Here is a 20,915-nt window from a genome sequence, read left to right on the forward strand (position 1 = left end):
AGTATGGAAACTTCCTAACCTTCAGCATGCTAGAGCACTGGTATTGGGAGGGTAGAAAGCTGGTTATCAGGTCCTGGTTCTCTGTAAACCTGAAATTCAACAAATAAGTAGAAAGTCCCTTTTTATTTTTAAATGACTCCTTTTTCCTTCATCTTATTTGAGAACAACCAAGTCTTCTCTAAGGGAAATCATGTAAATCCTGAAGAACCATTATTAAAGTGGTAATTGATATATTAAACCCATAAGATAGTAGTAAACAGTAGAGGTTTAAAAAAATATATTCTGAACCATAGAAGTTAGTAGGTCCTCTGTTATTCTTTGAGATGAAGCCTAAATACCCTGTTGGCTGTGGATATCTTGCCCAACTAGAACAGATCATATCAGATGTGGAAATGTGAGCCAATGGCAAGTTTCTCATGGAAGGTTAACGCCAACTCTAGGGGTAGATTGAACAGTAAAACAAAGGGCATATTCTAATGCAAAGGCTACCTAGAACCCAGAGACAACATACTACAACCAGATAACTATTTTTTTTATTAATGAGTTTATTTTATTATGATTATTTAGTAGCAATATATGTTGATACACTGTCCGGGCAGTCACTTTGTGTGTGTGTGTGTGTGTGTGTGTGTGTGTGTGTGTGTGTGTACACAATCAGATAACTTAAACTGATCTTATATAGAGTCTACATAACTATAAGAATATTTTTTTTCATGGTTTTGGTCTATATACAGAAATGTAACAAAAAGAAGTCCTGCCTGTCTATATACAATTACTACGTACACCTCAGTTTGACTTCTCTATGCTGATTTTACAAGGCAGCTGGATTCTTCTTCCTTTAAACTCTTTGAAATACAGCATGTATCTGAAACATGAGTTACAGAAAGTTTCAGAAACACTCAAGCAATAGCTTGGAGGATTATATAAATGTGAGGCTCTGCCTGAAAGGGAAACCACATTGGGATTTAATGTAATTCCTCTGTGCTATTAAAGAAGAAACCAAATATTAAGCAGTGATTCTTGAACTGGTTTTTGGAAGAGGAAAAGTTTAGGATTACATACCTGCCTGCTTTTCAAGTGTCCTGATATGATTATATCATAAAATAGTTCTACAAGTGTAATGGCTCTTTGTTTATGGATTAATATTTAAAATGCAGATGCTTCTAAATAATGCTTCTAAAACTCCTCTAATGTCCACATAGACCTTCAAGATAACTATTGCAATGGCACTTGAGTAGAAAGTGGAACGTGTTTAACAGTTAAGATGTATGTGTCTAAGCATAGATGAAAGCACAAAGGGACTCAAGTGAATAAACTATTGTATCTGAAGTCCACAGGCTAGATATACTGCATATCCATGTGGACTTAATTCAGGATTATTTGATGTGAGAATGAGAAAGCACGGCTTGATGTTGTGTTCTAAGGAAAAAACTCCTAAGATTCATTGATGTGATTTGTTTAAAAACTAGCTTGGAACTAGGAAGAGTATTTAGTGTTGATAGAAGTATCTGACTTAGGAAGAATAGATGTGAAAACAATGGAATATTTGCTGGTCAATTTGCTAAGCACACATAGAGATCGGGGTGGGTTATTGAAAAGGGAATGGATAGTGTCAGCATATCAGCTTAGGAATCAAATGGTACAATGACAGTCCCAGTCTCTGATCCTGACCTATTAGCCTTTTAATTACCTTTTCCTGCAAGAATCAAGTATAATATCCATTGTACATTTAGATGCCAAGTTCAAAGTAGAAACCATGTGTTTACTGTGGTTTTGTACCAGTTCCATAATGCTCCTCAATTCACTGCCCCAACGGCCTTGCAATAGAAAATTTCTAGAGGCTACATGTTAGTAGTATATTTTTAAAATTTAAAACCCTAAAATGGGTTGTGTAAATTGCTCATTCTTTAGAACACTCTTTTCCCTTGGATTTAGAATGGAAGTGAAGCATAATGAAATCTAACATCCTGCTTTACCATCTAATTGTACAAAATAGAGCTCTTCTAAATTGAACTTTTAAAATTGGCTTATTCCAGTCACTCATTCCAATTCTCCATGAAAACTATAGTTTTTTAAAAACCTTCTTTTGGCATGTTTTTTGGTATACTTCCTGGTTACTATCACTTTATAACTAGAAATACCCAAACCTGTGAGGGGTCCCTTCTGTCCTTGCCGCTGCAGAATGGTGTCCCCAGCCTATTACAGCAACCCAGTGTAGGCTACTGTGCTGCCACTAAAATATTGTGGATTTTATCTTCTGAAGCAAGTGCCCTGGTGACTGAAACAGGTGCTGCCAAAACTGGTCCTGCAGTAGTGTCGCAGGATGGGGGAAGAAGTGTTCTGTCATGTCGCTACAGGCCATCTTGTCACACAGCTCTTTCAGTGTGCTCTTATATACCACCCACCAGCCACTGCACAGAGGCCAGCCCAAGGTGACAAAGTATCTCGGCCAGGATAATTGGGAACCCTGACATTTGAACCCAGGATTTCTAGTCTAGGCTTCTTACCTTCTACCCATTCCTCAGCCATAAGGAGCCCCCCCCCCACTCCATGCCCCCCTCCTACCTTGTGTTGGACCATTTCAATCGATTTGCCATTTCCCAGAAATGCCTTGGCTTGCTATACAAACTTATCCACCAGGCTGCCAACTACCTTTGAGCTTAAAGCCCAAGGTGTATGGAGAAGGCTAGCTTTTCCAAACTCCTCCTACCCCTCAAAAGCTATATAATCCTTTTTCCCAAAGCAGAGGGCTCCAAAAAACCTTTCCTCAGAATTAATACAAATCACTCATGGCACCTTCTACAGTTGACTTGATATCTCTCTAATAGAAAGAGTGGTAGCTAATGAAGATATACTTAATATTATGACCCTGGGCTCAAGGATGCCATCATTACCTTGCCAATCTCTCTTCCTGAGGAAAAAGCACAAAAGGGACAACAGATAAGGAAGCAAATACCACATCATTAAGAGGATCAGGGCCCAATAATGTCCCAAATACAGAGTTCTGGTGAATCTGGATTGAAACATACTGTACCCGAAATCCCCCATTCCCTTTTTCATGTCAAATTATACCCACTTTATTGTCCTGCCCAGCTCACTTGAGCCATACAGAGCACATATGCCGTAGCCTGGTTGAGCCATGCCCAGATGGTCCCTGTTTTCAGGGGAATCATGTCAGAGCATAGCTCAAATAATCTAGTGCCGCAATGTAAAGCAATGATGGAAACCTGATTTTTGAACCTCCAAAGCTTCAATCTCGTTTGCTTCCCTTTGTAGAAGTTAAAGGATAATTTTCAATTTCAGTTTCCTACTCTGTTTAGTCTAAGATAGAGGAAGGTCACACTTAAGAACTGGGGTGGAATGATTGGCTGGGATGTTAAAGTTGAGATGGGTATACTCTCTAATAACAGTTAATCCAACCCCAAGCCTCCTGTGTCCATGTTCACAAAAAGTCAACATAGTCAAAAGACCTCAGGGATATTCTACTTTCTTTCATGGAGTCTGAATGAGTATAAGTAGGGATTTTAGACTCAATCCCTTATGCACGTCTTTATTCATACAAGCATGTTAACTCATGCCCCACTTTGCCAAGATGCTAGAGCAAACTCTCATTACGAATCTACATTTTCTACTGTTTCTAAACCTAATAGAGTTAAATGTTCAAACTAAGAGACATTGTACTGAAACAACTGAGTAATATGATTATAAAGTTGATTTTAAACTTAATACTTCAGTTCAACTTGTGAACAATTTTTAAACATTTCTAGTGAATTGGTTGCATTGTCCAGTCAAGAGAATGGACCTTCATTTGGATTGCATTAAACTAATTTTTAAAGCTTAAACTCTCCTAAGCACTCTTTATCATGACTATTGTTTTGCTCTAATAGGAAATATTCCTAATAAAAACTTATTTTAAAAACAAAATGGGTGGGGGTGAATACAAAATTAGGAGAGGTCATAATGACTCAAGAATATTGACGGTTGCCAACTCAAGAACTCAAACTTCCTATCGTGCAAAAAAAAACAAAAAAAAAAAACAACTAAAATTGTAAGCACTGAATAGTAGAGAATGTACTGAAATAAATTTGACTTCTTTGATCTGCGAGTTGCATCTCAAACCTAGCCAAATACTTTCTTCTTCGCCGCCAAATCAACATTATGAGCCAGTTTGACCAAGTAGGACTCCAGCTATTTGGCAAAAAAGAATTCAGCAACATGTATAATTAGACCACATAAAACCTTTTTTCTGTTTTGGTTCAGAAAACATCTGTGAAATTCTGTGTTCAAACTATTCTGCTAAACTATCTTCTTGTTCTTTGCTTGGTATGTCTACTAAATGGAAGGTGTTCTTGGTTCACTCTCTATGTAATGGGCTTTGTACAGCCTTCTTAAGATATAGTTAAAACATACACACACACACACACACACACACAAACACAAACACACATGCGCGCACACACACATACAATTTCTAGGAACAGAACAGTAGAATCTCATGTTAGGATCTAGGTTTCTTCTGGTACCAACTCTATCCCCAATCAGCTATTCAACAATTAGACAAGTTATTATGCACTCTTTCTTGCCTTCAGTTTCCTAATCTTTATAATGAAAGGATGTGACCAAATTATTCCCTAGGTTTCCAGCTCAATAGTCTAACCCACTTGGTGTTTCTTTAAGGGGACAAAGGATTGTGGAAGTAGACCTCAAACTTCTCAAACATTAGAATCGTTTGGAAATCTTTAAATATATATTGATGCCTATGTCCCTTCCCCAGAGATTCTGATTTAATCGATTTTGGTGTGGCATGGACATCGACATTTTAAGAACTCCCCAGTAAAAGTTCTCCAAGTGGTATGACTTAGACCTTCTAAACTGCCCATGGTAATGATATAGGCTTAAATTTGCTCTGGTTCCATTAGAACAGACTTCTCTGGGTAACTAAGAGTAGGTTTCGTTCCCAGAGTCCTGTTTGCATCAGAAACTATCTTCTATAGGCTCAGAAGTCAGAGTTGAACAGCACGTGGCTCTAACACTGGAAACCCTCTCACTTTTTCACCTGGGCTTTACTAATAAAATCATTACGTGCCCCCATGTCTCTACTTACTAGCTGTTTACTTATTGGTCCTAGTTGTTCTCAAACTGTTCAAACACTTGCTGCAGAAAAGCAATGTTGGATGCAACATAAGTCTTCACAACCTCACTTGAAACCTAGCTTTGATTTAATCCCAGCTGCCATTTGGTGAGCACTTTGTATATGCTACACACTAGGGTCTCTGCAGAAGTCCTTACTGAGTTCTCGTAACTCTGCAAACTATATTCCCATTTTACAGATGAAGAAATAAATAATAGATAAGGTACCTCAGCCACAGAGCTAAAAAATGGTGGAAGTGTGTAAGATTCCCAAGCCTGAACTCTTTCTTATCTGTTATGCTATCTCACCTATATCCAAAATCAACTGTTTGGGGAACTCTGGTCTGACTTAGTTCCAAAGATAGGGAAGAGCATTTTCGTTCAGGGCTTTATGTATCCTCTAAGTCCTGCGGCATCCTTTCCAAGAATTAAAAGCTATGATACATGCTCCCTGTAAATGCCTAACTTGTATATGCCTCCCTGACTCGGGCATGTTTTGTTACTGAGGCCCCTACAGCAGTGTCAGCAGTTACAAAAAAATCTTCTAGACTCCTTTTCTGTGTTCATCAACATAGCTCATTTCCCCAATTAAACAGGCTGAAAAAAATTATTACTGTCTGCTCAGCTTGGCCTTTGAGAGTAGAGTAAGCCTTCCTGAAAGCATAGGAATCCAGGCAGTTAAGGGAGAAAAGCTTTACATCAAGTATCAAACATTGCCTAACCTCAGTGCATCATTTCTGGTAACCTTCCTTATTTTCAAAAGGCTACTGTGAAGATGGTGGTGAAGGCTGTTTGCTGACCTCTTGGACCCTGAGATCTGCCTTAGAGGTTAATATTTCACATGTCCTAATTCAGTGCCTCAGCTGAGACAGGCATAATGTTCCAAAGGACAAGGAAACATTCTCTGACAAGTACAAAGTACTGGACCCTCTAAAGATGTTTATGTTATTTTGTGCTTGACTCTCCTTAACTCCCTTTTCTGTGTCTATTTTATATGGCTCTTTCTGAAAAGTTAACTGATATGTTAAAGTCAATGTGACTATGACTTTGAAAGCAGCTTATAAAATACAGGTTAAAATCAGTGGGATTAAAGAGAGAGAGAGAGAGAGAGAGAGAGAGAGAGAGAGAGAGAGAAGCAGCATATATAGTAGACAAGGGAACACAGATCACATTCAGTTTTGAGCCGAGCAATTTATTGCCTATTGATCTTGTTACTGAGTCCATTCCATTATTCATAAAATAAAGACACATTCTATTTCATAGCGCTGTCAGATAAATGTTTTAAGTGCTTGGTAGGTTAGATGTTTGTTTTACTCTCTTTAACATTAAAAACAGATTCTCTACCATTTATAGAATGGGGCTACTGTTAAATAAGTCTTTTACTCAAGTTACTCGTTTTACCAGCATCTGAGACTGACCACTAACCAAGCAATTTCCTCTCTGCTTTATATAATTAGAGTTAGAAGGTAGACTGGGAGGGAGGTGGCAAACTGGTGTCACGCTATTGCTTTAGGACCCTGGAATTATTAATTAGTATCTTTGCTGATACCAATACATTTCTACTGATGGAAAAGCAGCAAGAACAAGAAGACACCAGCCAAGTTTGTCCCTCCACAAATTTGCCCCTATGCTGAACATTGCAGGGTTCTAAATATGAGATGTCTTACATGAATCATTTATGTAAGGGATAAACAAACTATAGCAGAATTTTTGTGTGTGCAAAGAACATAGTTGTCCTAAGATGACTCACGTAGTCTTCTGGTATACATTTCTCAGCCTTCTCAGAAAAGATGTTGCAAGCTGCAAAATCTCTCCTAGTCATCTGATTCTTGTTCCGTGAAAAGGGGAAGTCCCCACATTCTTTCAGGGAGATTTGTATTAAGTCCAAAATCCAAGTTAGATATCTTCACTCAAATGGAAGTAAATTTTATTGACTTAGCAAAATTTCATTTACACCTCTCTTTTCTATATTAGGCCTTCCTTCAGAAGCAGTCAAGAATATACAGTAACTTTAGGTCGTCATCTGTTTCCAGATGTATCTTCTTATTTCTCTTTTTAAGTTTGTAATGAAGCAAACAGCCCATCCCCTAAGAACTAGAACCAGGTAGGTTTAGATGGGGAGCTGTTCATGGAACCCTTTACATGTTTTTGAGCTTTAATTTGTAATCCCTGCCTTATGAAAACACGCAGTGTATATGTTTCCTGATTAATTTTATGCTCTTTGGTCATAAGTGTCCCTGGGACTAAACCCAATAAATAAGATGACCATATGTTTCCTAGTAGTTTTGTACCCACTTGTTCCCCCTTATAAAAGATATTTTGCCTTACTAGAGCGTTAAAACAGACCCTGTAGTATAATGCAGTCTAGACAGTTTTTTGTTCGTTTGTTTTTGTTTTTAGCAATGCCCAAGTTTGGGAAAGTAACCAAAGGAAATAATGAGGGCATCTTTCGGCCCTCATATCCCTTTTCAAAACTCAATTCATTATAAAACCTGTGAAGGTTTTATGAGTCGAGTGACAATTCTGTAACATGGTTGGAAGGATTATGCATTTGAATTTTAAATGTTGGATTTAAATAAGTTGATTATTCTCTACAGAGGGACCTAAGTCTGGAAGCAAGACTTCTTCAATCTACCGCATGTCAAACGGCAAGTTGGGCATTTGGGAAGTCTATGATGGGGGATTTGCTCTTTAAACCTTGGGAAAAGGTGAATGTTTATCACTCTGGTATATGTAGAACTAGATGTACACTTTTGTTAAAATCTTTCAAGAAACCTTTAATATTTCTTTATAAAGGAATTGATCTTTGAGTCTTAGGGCCTATGGGCAAAATTCACTTTCCAATCATTTCTGGGAGCGTAAATACATTTTAAACTGTATAGCCTGAAATGGAGACCGACTCTTGGTATTTGCAACCCAACATACAGCATATCTTTTCTTCAGGGAATTTATACTAAAAACACTTTTCTCCCTGTTTTATTTCTCCATCGCCCCTTATAACTACTTGTCCCCAAACAGTGAAAGGATATAGTCAAAGGGGACTGAATATCTTTAAAACAATCCAGATGCTGTGAAAAGTGGTCCTTAAATGTCTGAAAAGAGAAGTTGTTGCTATAAAACCAATGTAGCACCCATCACCTTAGAACGCTTCTATCTTGGCCCAGCCTGCCAACACTACATGTTGCGTTGTGAGGTAGATATGTTTTATATCATTTTTATGACTAAACCACACCACCACTTCCTCTCCCAAGCCCCTCAAAGTGTTTCGTGGAACATCTCCAATTCCTTTAAAATAGTCTCACCTTAGAATAAAATTTGCCAATAAAATGAGCTAAATCATTTTTTCTCAGAAATAAGACCCTGCAGAAAAGTACTAGATCTAGCTTCAAAGATGGTCAATAAACGCTTATACCCAGGTTACTTTTCAACCAGAGCTGGAGCGGAGGGGGATAAAGCTTCAGGGAGAAGTCTTATCTCCTTTCTTCAGGGACAAGGGGAACTGGGATGGGTAGGATGTGGGGGGAAAGGGTGCTCAGAAAATTTGAAAAGGTAAGGAGTAAAAAAATAAAAGTGTTCTAAAAGAAATGAAAAACTTGGGGTTGGTATACAAGAGTGAAAGGAAAGGAGATTGAAGGTAAGAAGAGGCAAAATATTTAAGACTCTCACAAACAAATAAAAAAAGTCTATATCTTTGTCTTTAATGCGAGGGAAGTCACTATAAGACTAAATAGGAAAACTTCCAACATTATTCTAAAGTTTAGAATATTATTATTATTTTTAATCCAGATCATTCCAGTTGAGCAAACCTAAGCCATGGACTGGAGCTTCAAGGTCATGGGAACAAAAAGTAGGAAAAACAATAAAGGCTCACCAAAAGGTATAGGTGTCTGAGGTACGCAGTCAGGTACACTCAAAAGGATTGAAAGCAGCTGAAGTTGCCTTTCTGAGACTAGAGTTGAGATGAGTAGTCCTGTGAGAGGAAGAGAATATGAAAACCCACAGGGTAGGAGGCAATCCATTTTAGATGTTTAATTATGAAAGGATCATGAGATGGTGATTAGAGGACTAAAGCGTCACAGGAAGCATTTTCCTTATTTCTAAGATGAGATCTGAGCAACTGCAGAGGAAGTGGCCCCCTGGGGAGAAGGAGGATGAATGTCAGTGTTTGTCTTTTGATCATAGCTTAGTCTCACTCCTGATGTTTTAACATGGGTAATATCCTACAAAATTGGAATAAATTATCTGAAATTAAGAAACTGATTATTGGCATCCCAAAATTGGAAGAGTATGGTTGTGACTAGGAGATTTATCATGTCACCAGGAAATAAATCTTGGGAACCACTGAAGCCAATCAAGTCATACAAAGTAGAGGTGGTGTACTTGTTTCCTAGGACCGCCATAACAAATTACCAAAAACTGGCTTACAACCACAGCAATTTATTCTCTCACAGTCCCAGATGCTAGAAACTCAAAATCAAGATATCAGCAGGGTTTTTCATTCTGGAGGCTCTGAGAGAAAGCCTGTTCTGTGGCTCGCTCCTAGCTTTTGGTGGACGTTGGCAATCCTTGGTGTTCTTGAGTTTTAGATGCATCGATGCACTTTGCACCTCTGTCTTCGTGTCGCCTTCTTGTGTATCTCTGTGTCTCACATCTCTGTTTGCCTTTCTTTTATAAGGGCATCTGTTATGGGATTTAGGGCCCTCCCTAGATCCAGGATGATCCCAGCTCAAGAACCTTAATTACAACTGCAAATACTCTTTTCCCAAATAGGGCCATATTCAAAGGTTCAGGGGTTAGAACTGGACGTATCTTTGGGGGGCCATTATAGGTATATAATAGGATACCTCTGTAGCTAGTGTGAGGTTTCTCAGATGAGATCCATCAGTATCACATTTGAGGAACTCTGGCTTGGGGCCAGACAGCCCGGAGACCCAGGTTTCACAACTTTGCAGCTGTGTAGTTTAAAACCTCGGTGCTGTGGCTTTCCCTCTGGAAAGTGACATAATATTGCATCATAATACTCATAAGGGTACTGTACATCTTTTAGAGTTAATACAGGGAAAAGGCTAATAGTGCCTGGTCCCCAAAGAAGTCTTGAGTAAATAGGGCTTTGAGTCCTCCACCACATAAGATGTTCATCTGTAAAGACACTTCTCTCTTGTTACCTATTAGGCAGGTGTCTATGAGCAAAATTAATTACTGAATCTCCAAATGAAATCATTCAGATAACATGAATCATGAATATATTTATGTATTTATCTATGTATGTGTTTTTAAAGACTGTTAAGACTACAAAGACTAAAGACTCATGGGGGAGAGGTTAAGCACTGACCTTCAGGAAAACATGTTGACATTTATAAAGCAAGTAAGTGCAATTTAAGCTCACTGAGCAAAAACTTGAGACTTACTCTGTATCCTTTAAACATCTAACAAGTAGTACATATTTCCATGTGGTGGACTTGGTCCGTGAATTAGAAAGCTCAAATAAATGGGTGCTATAACACAGAATTAAAAGGGCTTTTTGGGGGGAGAATTATAACAGCCCATAGGTGCTCTTAACAGGATTACAGAACTATGAACGGCTTTTCTTTGCCTTTGGTCTTCAGTCCATGCAGAAAGTTAACCTTTCTCTAGGTCTCTCAAGAGTTGCGTAGAAACTTTGACTCCTGGGAGGTGAAAGCACCTTTTAAAACATTAGTTCACTTCTGTATGCTTACAGTGACTCTGCATCTTTCTGCTTTATCCGTGATACATGGAGAAGCTTTATGAGAGCACATACCACAACTGTTTTGAGGATGGTAGCGCTAAATAATAACATAAAAGCATTCACACTCAATGAATTACATAACACAATAGACACCCCATGAAGTCATTCTTTCTCTAATACATGTGTTAATGTCAAAAATGGACATCTTGTAAAGTATAATGCTTAGATAACCCTGGAGATAATATGCAGCATCCTAACATTTAAAAAAAAAACTTATCAATATGGATAAGATAAAATTCATAACTTTACTCCAGACACTGCCTTTCTAGCTAAAGGAATTTTTGAAGAACCAGAATGTACATTGTCCAGTTTCACATGCCAGTTGCAATTTTCTCAGACTCAGCCTTCTGTTTTGCTACAAAACCTTAGTTTTCTATGTGTGACACATTTTGATCCATATCTTTAATTCTAGATTTTTATGCTAAAGGTCCAACACAAACTCCTTAGCTAGATAATCATTAAATGTTACCAGATACCAATTGATTAAAAAAAATCTGGTAAACACCCGCTTTCCATTTGGAAACTACAAAAGAAACAGTCCTGCCCACTCCCCTGCTTTCAGAGTTCCGTCTAATAGAGGAGAAAGCACAAAATGAGTCTGAAGAACTACACTAGCGAATCACTCGTAGGCATATTGTGGGATAAAGTCTGGGTTTGCTGTCTTATTAATTACGCCTCTAAACTTTGCCTACAGGTGTCTGTGGTAGGTTATGTTCGTTTGAGACTTCTCCACTGGGGATTGCCTAAGTGTCACTAAGTGTCTCCTGGTACCAGAGTTGCTGTCTGCCTTCTTGCCATGTCTAACGAAGTAGAAACAAGTACAACTAATGGTCAGCCTGACCAACAGGCTGCACCAAAAGCACCTTCGAAGAAAGAAAAAAAGAAAGGTATGGAGAAATCCTCTTCAGGCCAAAGAAGGGAGCTGGTAGTGGTTACCTCTGAAGAAATATGAAGCTCAGGGTCAAGTAAGAGTTGGCCCTGGCCGTGCTTCAACCTCAGCCTAGTCTTCATTCTCTTAAAGAGGAAAGTTGGATTTTGGCAAAGGACGTTGGTTCACTCCATGTACGTATAATGAGATACCGTATGCCTCTGAATCGTGCGATTGCACCAACATGGGTTCTACCAGGAAGCTTTCATGGCATCTCGTTCCGTTGATAAATCCAACTATCAATGGGTATCTTTCAGGAACCTATTTACCACTTTGTTTTACTGAAGTGGCTGTTTTTTTTAAAAATCGAGATCTTTATTTTATTAGACCATCTTCTTGACCTGAAGTGCAGCTAGAAAGTGCCGGTGTTCTTCGTCATTCATAGTTTGAGAATATTCTGTGACTCACTTACCTGTAACTTTTACACTTTGCCCAGGCCTTTTAGGAGAAGCAAAAGTTATAAAGTTGGAATAATTACCTTACTGGTTTTCAAAGAAATTTACCTGTGATTCCTCTGCTTTGTTGACAGTTTAAAATGTTATAAATTGTGTGGTGCCTTATTTTTCTTTCATTAAGACAAAAGTATTATCCTCCTTATATTCTTTTTTAAAAATGTTTTTAAAATAATGATGAATATCCCCAAATCCCACTTCACATATTTTCATAAGTTCCCCATAATTCAATCCATTCTGAACCTTTAAGAGTTTATTTTCTCTCCATCTCAACATCATATACAGTATTTCAGAGTGTGATTTTCCTCAAAGGAAGTGAAAATTAGGATAGAATATTGCATATTCAATCAATTATAGTATAATCAAGATTTATACTACTCTGATACGGAGTTTCTGGAGCATATTTGGTTGTATCTGGCACTGATATTTAAATACATTTATAAACTTTATCCTATATTTCTTTTCTCAGGCTCGGAAAAGACAGATGAGTATCTTTTGGCCAGATTCAAAGGTGATGGTGTAAAATACAAGGCTAAACTAATCGGCATTGATGATGTGCCAGATGCAAGAGGGGATAAAATGAGCCAAGATTCTATGATGAAACTAAAGGTAAATGTGAGAAAGCATGCATTGTCTCTGTCTTAAGCAAATATCCAACAGAGGGAATTAGATTGCAAGTTTGCATTTATATACAGAGGGTGCCCAAAAAATGTATACACATTTTAAGAAAGGGAAAAATCTATATTAAAATTGTAACACTCAATAAATTCTGATGACAAAAGATGACTACAAGTGATATGTATATACATATATTTTTGGCTCCCTGGTTTATCTCAATTATTTGAAAGAAAAACTTTTCTGATCTCATCATTGCTCCAGTAGCGCCTCATTTTATGAGAAGCCATGAGTTTGTTTGCATATTTTGAATACTGTTCCAGAGACCTGATTTAATCAAGTATAGCAGAGGTCTAGATGTCTCTCTTTGGGCAGATTTTGGTATATGAATCAAAAACAACAAAAGAACAAGACAAACCACTGACAAACAAAAAAATAGACACAGACAATAGTTTAGTGGTTACCAGAGAGTAAGGAGGGTGGTAGATGAGGGTAAAGGAGATCAAATATATGGTGATGGAAGGAGAACTGACTGTGGGTGGTGAACACACAATGTGATTTATAGATGCTGTAGTACAGAATTGTATACCTGAAATCTATGTAACTTTACTAACTATTTTCACCCCAATAAACTTTAATTAAAAAAAAAAAAGTTTAGACCCTGGAAGTATTCAGATAAAAGTCAGGACCCTACTTGGAAGAAACTAATTAAATGAATAATGTTTGTTAAATAAGACATGGCCTAGAACATCTTTGAAGATCTTCTAGTCCAGTCTTATCTTTGCCCAGGACTATTATGAGGCCAAGAGAAATGAGAATGGCGTGTCCAAGTTCTCAGTGCTAATTAGAGAAGTCCTGCTTCATTTCCTTCTACCCCACCCTGCTGTCTCTTATGAAAGGTGCCTAATCCTTTCATACATGGTAAACCAAGCTGAAAACAAAGCTATCTTTTACAATTTTAGTATTAGAAGCACCACAGGGTACATTTAACTAGTTTTTTGTTTGTTTGTTTTCCCAACCTCACCAGGGAATGGCAGCAGCTGGTCGGTCTCAGGGACAACACAAACAAAGGATCTGGGTCAACATTTCTCTTTCTGGAATAAAAATAATTGATGAGAAAACAGGGGTAAGAATTCACTTTCACTGACACTTTTCTGACCACCTGAGTCCGACAAACAATTTGTGATTTAAATTTCAGCTCCCCTTTTTCCTTTTCAAAATTCTGTAGGGGAAAAAAAAAATGGTATGTATTATTTCTCCAGAAATAAGGGGAAGAAAGCAGGTAGAGTAGGAGGTGAGGAATCGAGACACGTTATTTTGAAATGTATTTCCTCTAATAGATGTGAACCTCAAGTCTATAAACACAGGTATGCTGTAAATATCTTTTTTTTTTTTTGGACCCCAGGTACACAGAACTAGATTAATCCTAACCTCTAGTTTGTGATGCTATCACAGGTCTATGCATGGGTCTTATTTTAATATATTGATCACATGTGAACTTATTGACTAACCTAATGCTAGAATATTACCTTAACACATCTACTTTTTTTTCTCTTCTCTCTTTTCTCTTCCTCCTAACCTCACAGATGTAACTTCACTCTTTTTTTTTTTTTTGAGCCTTATCAAAAAGCTATCATACTTCAACTCTTCTGGAACTACTTTCTCTGTTAGCCATAACATAAGATTGATCTATTTAAATTGTTTGTAGCTCATTTTCATTGCTGTAAAATACTCTATTGTATCAAGGTACTGTAGGGAGATATCCAGTTACTATCCATCCCTTCCTAGAGACACCCATTATCTAATATGCAAAATCCATTGGCCAAACTTAGGGCACTGAAACCCTGGTACATGCTCATTAACCCTGCTGGTTCTCATGTACTGCTGTCTCCATTCTTCCTCATCTCTTAAGTCTTATCTTCCCAAACCCATCAGAGAATGGTGACAGGTTTCCCTCACCAGCATTCTCTCGCTCCCCAACCCTTCTAATATACCCAATATAAACTTTGGTGGCCTTAGGCATTTGGGAAAAAAAGCCAAGACACATTCTGACCCCATACAAATATCCCTAAAGAGTTGAACCCTGCTGTTGACTTGAAAGGACCAAGAGAAAGGGGGGCAGGGAATAGAGGGGAGGGAACTACTAATCCCCTGCCACATGTAACTCCTGGATAATGACCTGGATCTCTAAGTGAGGTTGAGAAATACTGATTGACAGCATTTGGCAATTTCCAGAATGTACTGAGATCATTGTCCCAGTAATACTTAGGTAACTGTTCTCTGGCTACTCTGAGCCACTGTCAAAGGATCCCTGTGAACACTCCTCTAGCTTAGTTATGCTGTTCATTTGAGTTTGTCTTCGAGTTGGGAAAGTAGGCCTACTTGGAATGGCTTCAGGTCTGTATGTCCACCCTTCACTTTAGAAATTCTCCCTCTCCTAATCCTCAATCCTTCCTTGCTATATGACACCACGTGTTTGGGTACAGAGAATCAAGTATGAATATATCAAGAAAGAGCATTCTTCCCACTTTTGTTTTCTATTCTTTGTTCCTTTTGGAGCCCTTCCTAGTGAGGCTAAATGTAGCTCTAGCCTTCAACCAGAGGTAAAATTCTTTTTCTTCCAAATATTTTATCCTTTTCCTACGTGCCTAGGTATTTGATGCTTAGTTGTGCTAGACAACAAATAGATTCTAGTTTTCCCAGTAAATCATTTCTTATGTTCCTTTTCAGGTAATAGAGCATGAACATCCAGTAAATAAGATTTCTTTCATTGCCCGTGATGTGACAGATAACCGGGCATTCGGTTATGTGTGTGGAGCAGAAGGCCAGCATCAGTTTTTTGCCATAAAAACAGGGCAACAGGTAAGCAATAAGCCTGGAGGTGTACCTGGAGGGGCACTTGTCCTTGGTGAAACATAGGAGTGTCTGTCACTCAAAGAGCTTTTTGGAAATAATTGGAGGTGGGAGGAGGACTAAACAATGATTCAAAGGATGACTGTTGATCTAAGGAATCTTTTTAAAATGTCATTGATTCTCATGGAGTGTGTGGCACAAGGATTGTTAGAATGGACTTTCTCATGAGGTCAATGCTGATTTTAGAACAATGGGGAATGATTCCAAGAAATCCTGAAGGAACTTGATAAATTATCATTGTGCTTCTTGCTTTCTAAGCACTTATTAACCCTGCAGTCTTTTATGTATCTGGGGGTGGGGACAGGGTGGTGGTGATTCCCCATAAACCAGGGGAGGGTAGCAAGTAGCTTTAAGAGAAAGGAAGAAAACTAATCATAATTGATGGGGGACAAAGGGAAGAAAATAGTAAGATTAAAATGCTGATAAAGATGCTTTCTCTTGCTTCAGGCTGAGCCATTAGTCATTGATCTTAAAGACCTTTTTCAAGTTATCTATAACGTAAAGAAAAAGGAAGAAGAAAAGAAAAAGGCAAGTACTACCCAATATAGGTTCTATTAAATTTAAGACAGTATTCAGGACCACGTTTGAACACTGCATAAACACATGGTCTGTCTGGAGCGTTGCCTTCTATGTGGCTTTCCCAAGCATAGCAAGTGGAGAAATGTATTGTCTGTTCTTCCCAATAGGGCAATGGATGGATATTATTAGTAGGCACTTCTGATTTCCAGTCCCTGACTCCTGTCTTTTCTCCCTACATTGATTCCAAGGACTATACAGCACTACGAAGTTTAAGTCCAGTAACTATTCAAATCCAGTATTAATATGAAAAGGGGAGGGAAATGTAGGACAGAAATAATGTGCAAGAGTCTCTCTTGCTTATGTGTGTGAAGCCGTAGGTTCTTTTATTTAACCCCCTTTAACTATAATTACTAAGATCACTGAGTTTATGTCTTTCTTTTTAGATGGAAGAAGCCAACAATGCAGTAGAGGTAAAGCTGCATCTTCTCTTCTTGTGAATTACGCATGTGATGTGTATAAGCCTTTATTTGCTACCTGCTCCCCTCCTAGCTTATTACTCTGTGTTCATGACCCCTCTGCTCATAGAAGATATATAGTTGAATGATCCGTGACAAAATCATAACTGCTTAGCAAGCCAAAACACTAGAAAATTAAATTCTATAAGGAAAACTCACTAACTAAACCCTTAAATATTTGCCATCTTTTCAGAATGGAAGCGAGACCCTAATGACTCTTGATGACCAAGCTAACAAATTGAAATTGGTACGTATGTGATTTTTGGATTCTTATGTATCTGAACATGGGTTTTACTTCCTATAGATGTTGCAAATACTGAATCTGTATGAAAATCCAATTGCAACAACTATTTCCCTAAACATTAGTATAACATGTATGTCAATATACAAAGTAATCTCTTTGGTAAACACATCTGAATCTAATCCAAATACTTTCTAAAGAATGTGGACCAGATGGATTTGTTTGGGTACCTGTCTACACTTCCTGACCTAAATAGCCTATTATCAAATCTGTATTGGTTAAATAAAAATCCAATTGTGACTATTTTCCTAAACTTTAGTTTAGGAAACAATTACGACAATATACAAAGTAATCTTTTTTAGTAGACACATCTGAATCTAATCCAAATACTTTTTTAAGGCTGTTGACCAGATGGATTTGTTTGGGGACATGTCTACACCTCCTGACCTAAATAGTCCAACAGTAAGTGTCTGTTTTTAAATTTGCAATGTAATGGAAATGACAGCTATAACTCAAATTGGCAATTAACCAGAAATCTTGAGCATCTCATTGAAACTTGGAGGGTGACTGCTGATTTTTCTTCATAAAGTGTAAATGACTACTAAAACAAATTTACATCTTGGGAACCTATCGTCACTTATTCAGATATATTAATATTGCTTAGAGGTTAAATCTGCGCAATAGGTCAGACAATGTAGTTGTTCTTGGTATTACTTAGGATCAGAAGGAGAAGCCGAATAATAATTCTTGGCATAAGCCCACTTGAAGGAAATGTGTTTGTTAAGTGATTAATTGTAAAGCCTCCTGTCCTCTCCATTTATTTTCTGTTCTTTCTATGTGGTTTAGCAGCATAATCTTGGTGTGAAGTAAGACTTAAAATAAATAAGAGGCTCAGTTATGTTTAACCAAAGCCTGTTCTTGTTAAAAAAAAAAAAAAAATTCTCATTTTTTTATAGGATACTGTAATGTATCAAGTCCTCTTAATATTGATTAATCTGTAACAGCTCTGTGAAAACAGAGCAATATTTTCCTTTATAGATAAGAAAATGATGAGTCAGAAAAAATTCATTTACTCAAGAAAGAGGTCTAGTTTCAAGGCTTAAACTCAAGTCTCAGACCTTCCAAAACAGGCCTCAAGTAAAATTTGCCATGTAATTTTGAATGGTTTCTTACAATTTCTACTATTGGTTTAATAATTTCTTGAATACCTGCTACTTGCTGGGCACAGCACTTAGTGAGATATACAGTGGCATCGGCATCATGGAGTTTACTATCTGGCAGAGAGACCAACATTAAAGCTAATCACAAAGCCTATTAGTGGATATTAATTATAGTATATTTATCTAGGTTAGAGTTTCAGATAATGCCTCTGAGTAAGTGAGTTTCTAGACCTCAATACAAAAGATGAGAAGGCAATAACTAGACAAAAGGGCATCAGTGTAGAATAATGGAGAGACTATCTAGGAGCCTATTATATCGGGGAATTATTGTCAAGCAAGCCTACATGACCAAGAAGGTCATGGGAACTCAAGCCTCAGAAGACGGAGGACTCGATAAATGACACAGGCCCCAGAGTATTGCAGAGAATGCCAGGCCTATGAAATTTTACATCAAATGCCCAGGCCCAGTGAGATAGAGAGGAGCAGGGGCTACACACACTCTTCTCAGCCCAACCCTATGAGATTCACAATCCATAACAGCATTTTAGAGGCTCTAAAAGCCCACACTAGAGAAGCCCGTTTAATGTTCTCTTAAGCTGTGAGTCCTAATTCACTTGTCTATAGATCCTTTCATTCTTCACAACGTTTGTTACCATTCTAAGGATAAATTTTTTGAAATACTGGATTAGATAGTCCTGAAAGGTCCAAGGTCCCTCCTAGGTCTGAAGTCATTTTGATTCCTAGGCAACTTTGCCCCCTCCTCCATTAGTAGCTCCCTTCCCAAAGTAAATTGATATCTGAATGGCATACTTTCTAAATATGACACACTCAAACAAGTATATTGAAAGAGATCAAGCACTCAAACCATGAAATAGGGTTCCAGGGGGATAGGCAAGGAATCACTGACTGCTTAATCAGCTTCTGAAGACTTTTAGAAAGTTCTGAAAAAGGAAATGAAAAACAACATCAGTAATCCTGAGTTTCATTGATATTAGTCTTCATGTATTCTAAGAATTTTTGGTTTATAAAAATAAAATGTTAAGTTTTAGTTAAACTAACAATAAATTAAAGGAATAAATACCGTCAAAGTAGATGATGGTATCTGATAAGTAAGAGAATGCTAACAGCACTAAATATGGGCCTGTCAGACTTTGTCAACATGTTCTTACACAGTGACTCCATATACATGGGTCACAAGATAAATTTATCTCTACTTGATAAAACCAGCATATTTAAAAATATTCAAATCTTAAAATAGTTGCTCTGGAAGAGATGAAGAGAGGAAAACAATCTAAATTACCTAGACTTTATTAGTCATTCCCTTCCCTACATGCCCCTTATGTTGCAAACTAAGTGGCATCCCTTAGAATGTATTTTTTATTGGAAAACCACTTTTGAGATCAGATCTTCCATACTGACCTCAAAAAAAAAAGAAAAGGAAAAAGGACATGCTCTAACTTTAAACATTTGACCATTTGTAAACACAGTTATTATAAGAATATAAGGCCTGGACCCCCATCAAGGAGGTTAAATCTGGTACAGAGACGGGATCAGAGCACAAAGCAGTGTTGTGTATACCTAAGATGCCATGGGTGGTCACAGGTGATGCTGAAATAGAAGGATAAATAGAAAAAGGCTTCGTAAAAAATCTGAACTTGACTTGGGTCTTTGAAGTGCATAGGAAAATAGAGAGTAGTTAAGCTAAAAATAAACTGGCTTCTATTATGGATCATTTGGAAAGTCTGGCTAATCAAGCTTATTTTAATATAGGGAATAGCAAGAAGCCACAAAAAGCTTTAAGTAGGGAAGTCTGGGATTTAGCAGGCTGGAGTGGTTAAGTGAGATCAGCTACCTGGAGAATAGCTATGCTATGGAACTCAGTATTTAACACCTTGTCTCTGTGCAGTTACCTTTGGTTGCCTTCTTGCCCCTGTTACTGGAGCCCCATAAGAGCAGGGACTGTGTTTCACTTTTGTGTCACCAGTGCTTGCCTCTCAGGTTCTCCTATGATGGCCAAGTAGATGCGGTATTGACTGTCCAACAAAGAATTAATGAAGCTCTGACCAAGGGGGTGGATGAGGAGTCTTGCATCTTTCAGTTGTAGTCTATGAACTAGACTCTTAACCTTGGATTAACGACAAACCCAACCTGAGGAGAGCCGTGTACATTTTACTTATAGGGTGACTATTCAGAAGTCTAACATTGTGGCTCCTGTTTGGTGTCCTAAGAACTTCCTCAGAAGTATTTGAAAAGGAGAACTCTACCAGCTGTGAATATCCAACTGTGCTCACCAGAGGTGGCTCATAATAAATGAATAAATATTGAAATCACAAGCTTTATAATATATTTTGTCCTACCTTTTGATTATTAAAGATCCTTACATGAAGAGGTCTTCCAATCCATTTCTTCGATTTATTATTATTTTTTTTTTAATTACAAGCTCTTTCTTCTGACAAATTCTTCTGGTTATAAAAAGAAAAGCTGGTTTTGAAAAATTGTGTTTTTGTATCTTATAGTAAAGGAAGCCAAAAGATAGAATACCAGTTAGGTTAGGTCTGATTTAGGGCTTAAACTTTCTAAAAATTTGTCATTTTCTCTTAAAACCAATGAGGCCTATTCTGGCCCCCTTTTTAATTTTGAGAATTTTATATTCCTTTATGGTTGTTTTTGTCTCA

The 20,915-nt window shown here is 37.7% G+C and overlaps 1 protein-coding gene across 2 annotated transcripts in view; it reads left to right on the top strand.

Moving 5' to 3' along the window:
- Positions 1–20,915, top strand: part of DAB2 (DAB adaptor protein 2) — a 48,765-nt gene that overhangs the window by 15,688 nt on the left and 12,162 nt on the right. The window contains exons 2-9 of one of the 2 annotated variants that reach the window (XM_019737282.2): positions 11,592–11,784; positions 12,747–12,886; positions 13,920–14,018; positions 15,623–15,754; positions 16,253–16,333; positions 16,768–16,794; positions 17,033–17,086; positions 17,480–17,542. In XM_019737282.2, the coding sequence (XP_019592841.2) occupies positions 11,694–11,784; positions 12,747–12,886; positions 13,920–14,018; positions 15,623–15,754; positions 16,253–16,333; positions 16,768–16,794; positions 17,033–17,086; positions 17,480–17,542 (687 nt within the window). In that variant the 5' untranslated portion in view covers positions 11,592–11,693. The remainder of the gene's footprint in view (positions 1–11,591; positions 11,785–12,746; positions 12,887–13,919; positions 14,019–15,622; positions 15,755–16,252; positions 16,334–16,767; positions 16,795–17,032; positions 17,087–17,479; positions 17,543–20,915) is intronic. The other variant, XM_019737284.2, reaches the window with a different exon arrangement.

The sequence above is a fragment of the Rhinolophus sinicus genome, linkage group LG03 (assembly GCF_036562045.2).
Source record: "Rhinolophus sinicus isolate RSC01 linkage group LG03, ASM3656204v1, whole genome shotgun sequence".
NCBI classification, from domain to species: Eukaryota; Metazoa; Chordata; class Mammalia; order Chiroptera; family Rhinolophidae; genus Rhinolophus; species Rhinolophus sinicus.